The sequence below is a fragment of the Aquarana catesbeiana genome, linkage group LG01 (assembly GCF_042186555.1).
Source record: "Aquarana catesbeiana isolate 2022-GZ linkage group LG01, ASM4218655v1, whole genome shotgun sequence".
NCBI lineage: Eukaryota > Metazoa > Chordata > Amphibia > Anura > Ranidae > Aquarana > Aquarana catesbeiana.
Window position 1 is genome coordinate 681,849,226 of NC_133324.1, and position 12,986 is coordinate 681,862,211.

Sequence of the window (12,986 nt, forward strand, 5' to 3'; positions counted from 1 at the left end):
TGTTATTTTTTATCACCTGTCACTACCACTTGGCAATTAGATTTGTTTTAAAAAAATATTATAAAGCAGAAACAGCTGTCAGTGAAATGTCGACTTTCTATTGAATAAATTAATGTACATACAGAAAATTGTCAAAAGTGAAAGATTTTTAGAAAAAAAAAACTGTGTAGATGTATAAATGCTTAGAGCTCATTGTTAATATCCTCTTGCTTTTGGGGATGTATTCTATATATTACATACCCAGAGAATGCATTTTGCATAAAATTGTAGGGGACTTGATAAATGAAACAGTGGAAATCTTTTCACAAACAAAGCAAGCAAAACTGCTGGCAAACACATCAGATTATATATCCTGTCCATAATTTGCCACCACCATCCAAAGGGACCATGCTTCACATTTTTTTAAGCCTTGTCTTGATGAATTACATAGTGGAGAGATTTCCTACAATTGGAAAGTGCAAAATCTGGCGCAGCTCTAAATAGTTTCTATCCAATCAGCTTCCAAGTTTTATTGTAAAAGCTTAATTGAACAAGCTGACATTAGAAACTGATTGGCTGCCATCTATAGCTGCACCAGATTCTGGGTGTTCCAGTTTTAGTAAATATCCCTCTGTATGTTGTAGTTTTATTCTACTATACTGTAATTGATTAAGAAAGTCTATATGCATAAAAAGCAAGAAAGTCCATATAGTGATGTGATATCCGAAGGATCCCTTAATCGTGGATAATTTCACCAAGAAATCGTGACAGTTCAGCAAAACACCTCCACCCCTTCTTAAATGGCCGCCTACCAGCTCCTACGACCTCCTATTACAGGAGGTCTAAAACACTTGTGGCTATGTACCCACCCAGGGACTTTGATCATCCAGGGAGATCGCGCTATTATGCCTCCACTGCCCAATGGACTAGATCAGAGAGGGGTTCTGAGAAAAGATAAAGCCTCCATAGTGTAAAATCTTAAGGTTTATTAAGGTAAAAAAAGATGGTGCACTTACATCAATAGAAAGTAAAACTCAGGAGGAGCGATGTGCTGACATCACCGCGTTTGCGCCAATCCCGGACCACGGGCTGCATTTTTACTTACCTGTGAGTTTTACTTCCTATTGATGTTAGTGCAACATCTTTTTTTTACCTAAATAGACGTTGAGATTTTACACTTTGGAGGCTTTATCTTTTTTTGGATCCCCTCTGTGATCAAGTCCATTGGGCAGTGGAGGACATTGGCTGATAGTGCTGATCAGGAGCCAGCCAAAACGACATACACACACTGGCTGAATTTCAGCCAGTTTTTATTGAACCGGTTGATGTCTCCAGACATTCAGCTTTAGGATTTTGTTTGTGTTACTTCCCTCATGCTTTTGACCTTTAAACTATTAATGCCCTTTAATAACTATAGTGAATTAATTAATAATTAGTTCAACAAAAAATAGATTGAATAGAAAACTGGTTATGTTGCAGGTACTACGGCTTTATACCTTTTCCTGGTCATGCATCCTGCCATCTTTAGCAATTCTCCGAATCCAAAAACATTTGAAGAGATGCAGTTTTTCAATGGAAATAACTACCATAAGGGTGTGGACTGGTAAGTGCATTTTTCTTTCTCTTTTTGTGAAAGATAGATAGATAGATAGATAGATAGATAGATAGATAGATAGATAGATAGATAGATAGATAGATAGATAGATAGATTTGATAAATACATTTGATAAACATGTATTTCACTTAAAGTATATGCAAACCCAATTACAAAAATTTTATGTAGCTTTTAATGTTATTTCAATATTTTTAAATGAGCTTTCAATAAAATAATACCTAGTGATCTTGCTATGACAGTGTTTGTTCAAGCACTTTCTTTCATAGGTTGACAAGGATCTGTCCATGTACCATCATTTTACTCCTTTGTGACCATCTTGTATGTGCACAGGCTTCAGATAGAGATTATTAGTGGCTGTTTCAGCACACATTATTCAGGCATGGTCCACTATGGTTACCATCAGGGAACTCGCTCTGAGAAATACCATACAGCCATTGTGGAGACTTCAAGAAAGCAACATCATCGAGTTACCCTATTTGGGTGGTGGCAAACATTAACCTCCCGGTCGGTCGGGGGGGGTCTGGTGCACTTACCCCAACTATGGAGGGCAACGCTTCTCCCGGGCTTTACTGATGGCTTCCGTTGCTTGGCAACAGCAATGGCTTTCCCTTCCCCTGTACTCCACGGGCATCATGGCGGTTTCCGTTTCCTCCCTCCCCCTTGGCGGTCAATTGGGACTCTTCTCTTTTCGGCCAATTGGAAAACGGGTCTCAGACCTACTGCTAATTGGCAGGATTGGGGATCAGTGTTTCAATAGCGATTATTCATTCGCTGTTGTAACACCTGGGTGGGCTCCTGGTGCAATGCTCTGCGCCATGAGCCCACCATATTATAGCCTATTAGAGCCTCTGCTTCAAAAAAACACCCCGAACGCTGTAATTAATGCGGCCGGCGTCCTGAAAGGGGCCGGACGCATGAATAGGGGGTGGCGGTGTTCTGTCAAAATAGCGGCCATGGATAGAGCATGGGGGTGGCAGCCATGGATAGAGGGGGCGGCGCTTGGGCGCCCCTAATGGACAGCTGCCACTGATCGAGTTGCAACAAAAAAAATGAACACATTGGGAAATAAGTCATTAAAAAAGGCATGGGAGCAGAATGGGAGCAGAAGTGACCAGTTTTTATTTCAGAAAGCACCTGAACAGAGGGAAAGTGCAAGAGTTACCATCAAGTAAGAATATAGGTTGTAAATGGCTCTTGCATTTCAAAAATATTTGTTTAAAGTGACTCTGGTTTAAAAAGAAAACAAATCTATATTCTTAACTTTAAAAAGTACATTTGATTGCTCTCAGGCTCCTTCAAATTTCCACATACCTTTTTTTTGGTGCTACAATCCAACTTCCTGTTAGAAGGTGACTACATTCATTCTCCGTGGTTCCTCTGTGAGTAGCAATGTAGCCACCTTATCTTGCCTGCTCCTGAGATGGACTTCGGACTATGAACATTTGAATTTGTACTATGCATAGAGCAGTGCACATGACCCCAACTAACGTGCACTGCTCTTTTCAAACAAATGAAAGTGACGGAGAAAAGGAGAGATTTGAGGGCTCATGAAGAACATTACAAGAATGCATAAAAGCATAAAACATAGTAAAAAACAATTTCATGAAAAATAGAAGGCAAGAACGTTATGTAGTAGATATGGATTGATTATTTTTGCAAACTAAGGATTTTTTTAGTGTCACTTTAAGCCTAGATTCCTATTTTAAATGTTCATGGAAAATGAAATGTGCATCATATTGTGATTTGGCACTTCTGGGTAGGGGGCGGTCGCACGCCTCCTGCGACCTGGCTGTGCTGTGATTAGACACAGCAGATGCCAATCAGTGGGTGCCAGCCAATGGATGACAGTCAGCACCCGCCGATCATCCGGAAGACCCATAGGACAGAGCTCTCTAAAAAAACACAGAACTCTGTCCTGTCAGCAGGGAAGCAATGGATTTTCGTTTCCCTGCAAAGCAGGAAAAGAAAATCCGTCACTTCCCTTAGGCCTCATGCACACGAGACGCCGGTGCAAACTCTGCTGAACATATGTTTTCAAAAGCTGAAACCGGCGTTTAGAAACGCCCACTTTGCCGCGTTTGCATGCCGCGTTTAGCCGCGTTTTACCGCGTTTGCATCTAGAAGCGTCTGCAGAGCAGAGAATGACATTTTGCAACCCAAATTTGGGGCACCGTATATCGGGGCCACTTGATGCTAGGAACCCCAAATTTGGTGTGCTAACACAGTGGAATTAACACTACAATATATCCAAATTTGGGGTCCAATTGTGTTAGCACACCAAATTTGGGGTTCCTAGCACCAGGTGGCCCCGAGATATGGGGCCCCAAAATTGGGTCGCAAAATGTCAAGTACTTCTGCAGCAGAGAATGACATTTTGTGACCCGGATTTGGGGCCCCATATCTCAAGGCCGCTTGGTGCTAGGAACCCCAAAGATATGTTATAGTGTTAGTTCCACTGTGTTAGCATACCAAATTTAGGGTTCCTAGACCTAAGTGTCCCCGAGATATGGGGCCCCAAAGTCGGGTCATAAAATGTTCCTTTAAATACACTTATAAACGCAAACGTGGCTAAATGCGGTACCCGCATTTAGCCGCGTTTAGCCACGTTTGGCGTCTGAAACGTGGAAAACTTTTGTGTCTGAACCCATTTTTTTGCTTCCGGAAAAACGAGGTTAAACGCAACTGCCTAAAAACGCCAAAAAACGAGACTGTGTACATGGACACATAGGATAACATTGAATGGGTTCAGGGGCAGTTGAAAAAAGTGTCCAACTGCCTCTAAACGCGAGTTTAACAGCGTCTTGTGTGCATAAGGGCTTAGTAAAAACACCACATAGTAAACGCCAAAACACTGGTTAGGCACACATTTAACCCTTTGATCACCTTAGCTGTTTAACCCCTTCCCAGCCAGTGTCATTAGTACAGTGACAGTGCAGATTTTAAGCACTGATCACTAGTTTCACTGGTTTCCACAGTGTCAAAAGTGTCAGTTAGCATCATAATGTGTGCCGTAAAATCACAGTCATGCTAGAGTTGCTGATCACTGCCATTACTAGTAAAAAAAATAAAAATTCCAGTATATATCCCATACATATGGGATACATATTGGTCTAAATGTATAAAGAAATTACATTTTTTACATGTTTTTATTGGATATGTTTTATATGTTTTATAGCAGAAAGTAAAATGTTTTTTTTTTTTTTTCAATTGTCACTTTTTTTTTGTTTGTAGCGCAAAAAATAAAAAGCCCAGTGATGATCAAATACCATCAAATACCACCAAAATAAAGCTCTATTTGTGGGGAAAGCATAGCATAAATTTAATTTATGTACACCGTTGCATGACTGCACAATTGTCAGTTAAAGTAATGTAGTGCTGTTTCACAAAAAATAGCCTGGTCATGAGGGGGGTAAATCTTCCAGAGGTCAAGTGGTCAAGTGGTTAAAGTGGTTGTGAACCCCTACATATATCCAGTGATGTTACTGGCCTCAGGTGATAAATAGAGGTTAAACAAAACCTCCTACATAAGTTGTACCTGCTTATCGGCAGCCATCTCTCCTGTACAGTCTCCTAAAGCACGCATTTTACACAGACTTTCCGAGCGAGATTCCTGATGTCCCACACTGCACAGCATAGAGAGGAGAGCTGAGTGTAATTTGAGACCTGAGTGGAGGGAATGGACACCCCCCTTTCCCCTGCACAGTCTGATAGAGAAACATGCACAGCTGAGACTGTTAGTCACCTGCTGTGTTTTGGGTGGGGGGTGGGGGGGGGGGGTGAGGCCATTTCCTAGGACTGCTTGGTGTTGGCCTAGACTCATAGAATAGACTCATTCAGATAGCAGAGGGATGTCAGAGAGGCAAGCACATACTATAGAAAGATATGCTTTGTTCATGTTTCATTCTGGGGGGGTTTACAACCACTTTGAGCAACATTACAAAGTACACGTGTACAAAAAACGGTTACCTGATATATGCTGTCATCTCCTAGACCACTAGAATACATACTGTAATAATAATAGACACATCAAATAAACTATCCAAGCTTAAATGCACTGCTTGAATGCAAAATGTTTATGAAAAAAAAATTTACAAAAAAGTAAAAAAGTACCTAACAGGCAAATGGTGTAAACAATAGGGATGACCTCGATGTTCGAGTCAAACGTACGTTCGACTTGAACATCGGGTGTTCGCCTCTTCGCCAAACAGCGAACATTATGCGGTGTTTGCGGCAAATTCGGAAGCCGCGGAACACTGTTAAAGTCTATGGGACATTAACATGAAAAAACAAACGTGCTCATTCTAAAGGCTTATATGCAATTTATTGCCATAAAAAGTGTTTGGGGACCCAAGTCCTGCCCCAGGGGACATATATCAATGCAAAAAAAAGTTTTAAAAATGGCCGTTTTTTCGGGAGCAGTGATTTTAATCATGCTTAAAGTGAAACAATAAAAATGAAATATTCCTTTAAATATCGTGCCTGTGGAGTGTCTATAGTATGCCTGCAAAGTGGCGCAGTTTTCCCATGTTTAGAACAGTACCACAGCAAAATGACATTTCTAAAGGAAAAAAAAAGTAATTTAAAACTGCGGCTGTAATAAATTGTCGGGTCTCGGCAATATAGATAAAACTCTTTGAATAAAAATGGGTACCCCCCCAGGCCCTTTGGGTCTAGTATGAATATTAAGGGGAACCCTGTGCCAAATTTAAAAGAAAATGGCGTAGGAATCCCCCCAAAATCCATACCAGACCCTTATGCCCCCCCTCCTGAACCGTACCAGGCCACATGCCCTCAACATGGGGGGATGCTTTGGAGCCACCCCCAAAGCACCTTGTCCCCATGTTGATGGGGACAAGAGCCTTATTCCCACAACCCTTGCCCGGTGGTTGTGGGGGTCTGCGGGCGGGTGGCTTATAGGAATCTGGAAGCCCCCTTTAATAAGGGGGCCCCAGATCCCGGCCTCCACCACTATGTGAACGGGTACCACTACCATTTCACAAAAAAAGTGTCAAAAATAGTAAAAAAGACAGGAGACAATTTGGGACAAGTCTTTTATTAAAAGATAAAAAAAATAAAAATGTCCCGCAATGTAGATCTATCTCAGTCCACCCGACGAGCCAAAAAAAGAAAAAAAAGTCGCAACATCTCCGCCTCCATGGGAGGCTTCCACCGAGTGATGCTTCTTCTCGGTGACAGCTGTTATATAGCTGAGGGCAGAGCCACTCGATGATGTAAACAGGTGACCCCACCATCCTCTGATGTCATGTGGTGTCAGAGGGGGCGGGGTCACCCATTTACATCAACGCGTGGCCCCACCCTCAGCTATATAACAGCTGTCACCGAGAAGAAGCGTCACTTGGCGGGAGCCTCCCATGGAGGCGGAGCTGTTGCGGCTTTTTTTTTTTCCTTTTTTTCGGCTCGTCGGTGGCATGAGATCGCTCTACATCATGGGACATTTTTATTTATTTATTTATTTTTTTATCTTTTAATAAAGGACTTGTTCCAAAGTGTCTTTTTTACTATTTTTGACACTTTTTCTGGTGCGAACCGAACCGGGGGGGGGGTGTTCGGCTCATCCTTAGTAAACAATACAGCATACAAGGCTCAAACAATTGTATCAAATGCATAATATATTGTGCAAATAACAAATAAGGTTGTAAGAGTGCAAACTGATTCTATTATCAAATTGTGGGGTCCACCTTGAAAGATGTTGGCATCTTGGAACACTCCCCTCAGGTCTCTGTGTTTTTGTTGCTATTCAAATATACAAGTGTAGGTCTATGCAAGTGTGTATATTATTTTATATCACAGAACAATATTGGGCAACAGCGAGCCAAACTCCAGTCAAGCTGTGCCTATGAATTTGAAAAACAGGAGCTCTCTTGAGCAAACCAAGATACTACATTACTATAAGAACAATAAAACAGAGCTGATTTCCTTTCCTCTGCAGCAAAACAGTCCTTTGTCTCATGTGAGTCAGAGATCATAAACTAACCAAATATGAGGCAAGCTCCCCAATGCCCGCTGACTGTGCTGTGTTTCAACAAACTAATACTGAGCTATTATTTCAAAAGTGAACAGTAAAAAGTGGCCATTGTATCTAGACCGTGACATATTATATATGCTTTCACATATCAATCATATCTATCTTTTTTTTTTTTTTTTTATAGGTAATTTTCAGCAAGTTTCACAAGTCTGAACTTTATTCCATTAAGTCAATTTATTTTACTTCTGTTGACCATTGATTACTCTGTACCGTTATAAAACCTTACTTTCACTAACCCTGGGAAGCAAAATGACTGCTAGACACTGCTGGCTTGTGCTGAATTACAAGCAGGGCTTTAATCATTACCTCAGCTATTCTTAGTTGACATCTAATAACTTGCTTTTCTCCAGTCAGCTTTTTGGATGTGAAGTTAAATTACAACACCCAGGAGATCTTAACTGTATTCAAAGTTTATTTTATAAAATGTCAGACACGGGGGTGTTTAAAGGTTTTTCTTTGAATTTATTTATTTTTGTAAAATATTGAAAAGGATTGTCAGGTCCACATAATACAGAAGCCATCTAGCAGTTAGTGAGATAATTCAGATGTTGATAGACTATTATGTCCATGTTTTTAAGCCTTTTTCTAAATACTCTGCATGCTAGACTTACCTAAAATCACCAAGTGAAAATCATTTGGTCATGGTGATTTAATTCATTACATTAGATAGTTAATTAATTTGTAGGAGCTACATTCAGTTTATACAGCGGACTTGAGGCACCTCAGTCACCTACAGAAAAGATTAGAAAAACTTCATATGAACAAATCCCCAGCACAAGCTGGCTTACACCCACGAGTCCTCAGGAGCTTAGCCAAGTTATAGCCAGGCCATTTATTCATTTTTTTAAGGAAAATTTACTGACTGGAATGGCACCACCTGATAGGCAAAAAGCAAATGTGGTACTGATATTGAAAAAAAGGGATGAGATATATACCAGGTAGCTGCAGACCAGTCAGACTTACATCAATAGCATGCAAGGCATTGGAAAGAATTGTAAGGGACTGAGTATTAACCTGTAAAAATGGTATCAAAAGTAACACCCAGCATGGATTTTGAAAGGCTCGTTCATGTCAGACCAACTTAATATCATTTTAAGAGGAAGTGAACAATAATTTGGATAAAGAGAAGATAGTGGATGCAGTTTATCTGGACGTAGCTAAAACATTTGATGCAGTTTCCCGCATTAAGGATGAATTCCAGGTATGGGCATTTTTCACATAGTAACATTGGTCCAGTTTGAACCAAGGTTACTATGTATTTACTATACCTGGCCAATCCCCCCTGGAAGCTGGAAACCACTGTAATAAGCACCGCTACTACAATGATCTCCAGTAGTTTCCGGGTCCTTTGCCGAGCAACTTCCTTGCTGCATTTTAAACACAGGAGATTGTTCACTGGTGCCATTCAGAGAAAGCTTTGTATTTTCTCAATGAATGCAAAGCAATCTCTGATTAGATCTTTCTTAAAGTATTACATAATGTTTACTAAATATGTTGGGGATTCCAGGGCCAGATTGCTGTGCCACAGTTTCCTGATCTGTAGAGATGTTAACGTCATTTCTATAATATGTTGGATTTGTAATTTATTATTGTTATGGAAAATGCAATGGATGACGGAACATGCACTTGGAACAGATATCTCAGGCCTGCGGTGACCAAGATATATCAGTGACTATTATAGAGCATTAGGCTACACTTACAAATCATCACTTTTGGGTGAAGTTAAAATATTAGGCAAACAAATAACTGCACAATTAAACTCTATTTAGAAACCATTTCTGTTAAAGGGTTTCTAATTTTGTGCTGCCAATTTCATAAACGTAAGCAAAATTGCTAGGCATGCTTGTTTTCTAAAGAGCCCTGACCCTCCGCCCCCTATATAAAAATGTTGAATTAAGATTAAAATCAATCAAACATTAGGACATAAAGGAACAACTACTTACCTTATATCCCAGATTCCGACCCCAGTAAGGGCAACAATGCTCAGTCTTCCAGTGGGATCCTGGGAGACCTGAGGACCCCAAATCTCATGAAAATACACTCCAACACTGCACAGGAACATATTCTCTCAATATTTGGAGTCATTTGTTTTGCCAGAATACCATAATGTGGCCAGTAACATCACACTTATTGTTACAGTGGTCAAAAGCCAAGGTATATTAATAGTAAATATTTTCTCTCTTTTCCTATAATGTATATATATATATATGTATGTATATGTGTGTGTGTGTGTGTGTATATATATATATATATATATATATATATATATACTCTGTATATATCGCCAGAAGCTACTCGTTAACAAGGGCAGATATATGAAGAAGGCCAATTACCTTTGCAAATTAATTTAAGGAAAAACTGTATATCTTATTTTTTTATTTAGATGGTATCAGCTTCTGTTGTCCTCCATGTGAGCTATAAATCCAGCTCAGATACTGTCTAGATTATTAAGTGTTGATGTATGGCCAAACCAAGAGTCAGCTGTGCTAGAGCTGGACTGAGTGGACAGACTTAAAAGTTTGTGGGCAACTAAAGGCCATTCATCATAGGAACTTTACACTTAACTGGGATCAATTGATTGACAACCAAGAGTCAGCTGTGGAAGAGCTGGACTGAGTGGACAGACTTAAAAGTGTGTTGACAACTAAAGGCCATTCATCATAAGAACTTAACACTTAACTGGGATCATTTAATTGACATGTGTCTTTTGGTAAACCTAACCATGTAACTCAGCCAGATCTTTAAAGTGATTGTAAACGCTCTTACAAAAAAAAATAATAATAACAAACAGGTTTTTACATACCTGTGCATTTCATTGCACAGAGCAACCCCAACCCTCCTCTTCTTGGGTCTCCCACTGGCACTCCTGGCTCCTCCCCTCTGGCAAGTGCCTCCATAGAAAGATGATTACTATGGGGGCACTCATATGGGCTTGCTGGCCCTGCCCCCCCCCCCGCTCCCTTATCAGTGGTTTTGATTGATAGCAGTGTGGGAGCTGAGAAACCAGGAAATTAGGGTAAAGAACAGCTGCAGACGTGCACAGCCGCTAGTTTTAGCTGTGCTTTACCGTCATTTTAGTGCAACTATTTGGCCACTAGCGGGGCACTTTTAACCCCCGCTAGTGGCCGAATAAAGGGTTAAATGCGCCCATGTAGCGCCGCTGCCAAAGTGCTTTGCAGGCACTTCAGCAGCGGTGCCCATTCATTTCAATAGGCAGGAGCAGTGGAGGAGCGGTGTATACACCGCTCCTCCACTGCCCCAAAGATGCTACTTGCAGGACTTTTTTAACATCCTGCCAGCACAGCGCCCCAGTGTGAAAGCACTCTGGCTTTCACACTGGGACTGCAGGGGAGGCATTTTGCAGGCACTTTACAGGCGCTATTTTTAGCCCAAAAGCGCCCGAAAAATGCCTCAGTGTGAAAGGGGTCTCATGCAATAAATACATTATGGTAAAAAAAATGTTTTGGCCTTAAAACCAATTTAAACTCTACTGCAAAAGTAGCAGCAAATCTTAGTCAAGAACACTGTGTTGACTGGACAACAAAGGAGTAGTGACACACTGAATAGACATTATTTGACTCTTTCCTCCAGTTCACCCATTCCTTCTCAGCACATGTTCGGTGCTGCCAGGTTACAATAACTTTAAACACTGGCCATCCTTTTTTGCATTCCTAGAGCTATGATATAAATTGCAGTCTAATATCAACACAAATTCAGGAACTCACAATAATTGCATTAAAATACATGCAATGATTTTTATGAATACAAACAAAATTATTTAGCGTTTCTATATAAAATATCTGCCTCAGTTTCAGCCTAATTTGTTGAGATTAGTGATTTTACTTATATACTAATAGTGAACTGAAAAATTCATGACATTGTAGCAGTGTTATATCTTTGTGTCTATACACAATACAATGAGAAATAATTACAGCTTCATTTATTTTCTCAGGTATATGGATTTCTTCCCAACCCCATCAAATGTAACTACAGATTTGGTGTTTGAAAAAAGTGCTAACTATTTCCACTCTGAAGAAGCTCCAAAAAGAGCAGCTGCTTTAATTCCAAAGGCAAAAATTATCATCATTCTCATTGACCCTTCAGATAGAGCCTATTCTTGGTATCAGGTGAGAATCTGCACTGAAAACAACACCAAGGCCAACACTTAAATGAGCACATTGCTTTTTACACCTTGTATAAACAAACATATTTATAGATGGGGTGCTAAATTGGTTCATTAATGTAATTATAAGTGGGGAAGCCCTGTTTCTACATCACTTTAAAATAGTGCCTTCACAGTGGTACTTATGAAAGGATAAATTAAATTCATTATCCAGAATACCTAAAGCTTATAAATACGGTATACTCCAGTAAAACCATAAATAGCTTGCATTTAAACTCTTTCTGCTGACAAAGCCTACTTGCTGTATGTTTGTAGTTTTCTGACTGCCAATTTCCCTTTGTACTTAGATAGCCCACTCACTAAATCCACATGTTGTGGATATGCTTGTTTTCTAAAGAGCCCTGACCCTCCCCCCCTATATATAAAATTTAAATTAAGATTAAAAACAATCAAACATTAGGACATAAAGGAACAACTACTTACCTTATATCCCAGATTCCGACCCCAGTAAGGGCGACAATACTCAGTCTTCCAGTTGGATCCTGGGAGACCTGAGGACCCCAAATCTCATGAAAATACACTCCAACACTGCACAGGAACATATTCTCTCAATATTTGTAGTCATTGGTTTTGCCAGAATACCATAATGTGGCCAGTAACATCACACTTATTGTTACAGTGGTCAGAAGCCAAGGTATATGTTTATGGTAAATATTTTCTGGTAAATATCGCCAGAAGCTACTCGTTAACAATGGCAGATATATGAAGAGGGCCAATTACCTTTGCAAATTAATTTAAGGAAAACCTGTATATCTTATTTTTTTTTTTAGATGGTATCAGCTTCAATTGTCCTTCATGTGAGCTAGAAATCTAGCTCAGATATTGTCTAGATTATTAAGTGTTGATGTATGGCCAAACCAAGAGTCAGCTGTGCTAGAGCTGGACTGAGTGGACAGACTTAAAAGTTTGTGGGCAACTAAAGGCCATTCATCATAGGAACTTTACACTTAACTGGGATCAATTGATTGACATGTGCCTTTTGGTAAACCTAACCATGTAACTATTTCTGATGTTTAAGTGCATTTTAGCAAAACTCAACTTCTACAACATCCTCTAGCTAGGATCCCTATACTCTATAGCTATTTTGGAGAAAAATAGAAGTTATACAATAAACCTTTTTTGGATTTTATTTCTTTAACCGTGTGTTTGTGGTTGATAGCAAC

The 12,986-nt window shown here is 40.0% G+C and overlaps 1 protein-coding gene across 1 annotated transcript in view; it reads left to right on the top strand.

Annotated features, from left to right (window-relative positions):
- LOC141111136 (bifunctional heparan sulfate N-deacetylase/N-sulfotransferase 3-like) overlaps window positions 1–12,986 on the top strand; it is a 379,040-nt gene that overhangs the window by 286,933 nt on the left and 79,121 nt on the right. The window contains exons 9-10 of the mRNA XM_073603175.1: window positions 1,459–1,582; window positions 11,593–11,767. Coding sequence (XP_073459276.1) covers window positions 1,459–1,582; window positions 11,593–11,767 — 299 coding nt within the window. The remainder of the gene's footprint in view (window positions 1–1,458; window positions 1,583–11,592; window positions 11,768–12,986) is intronic.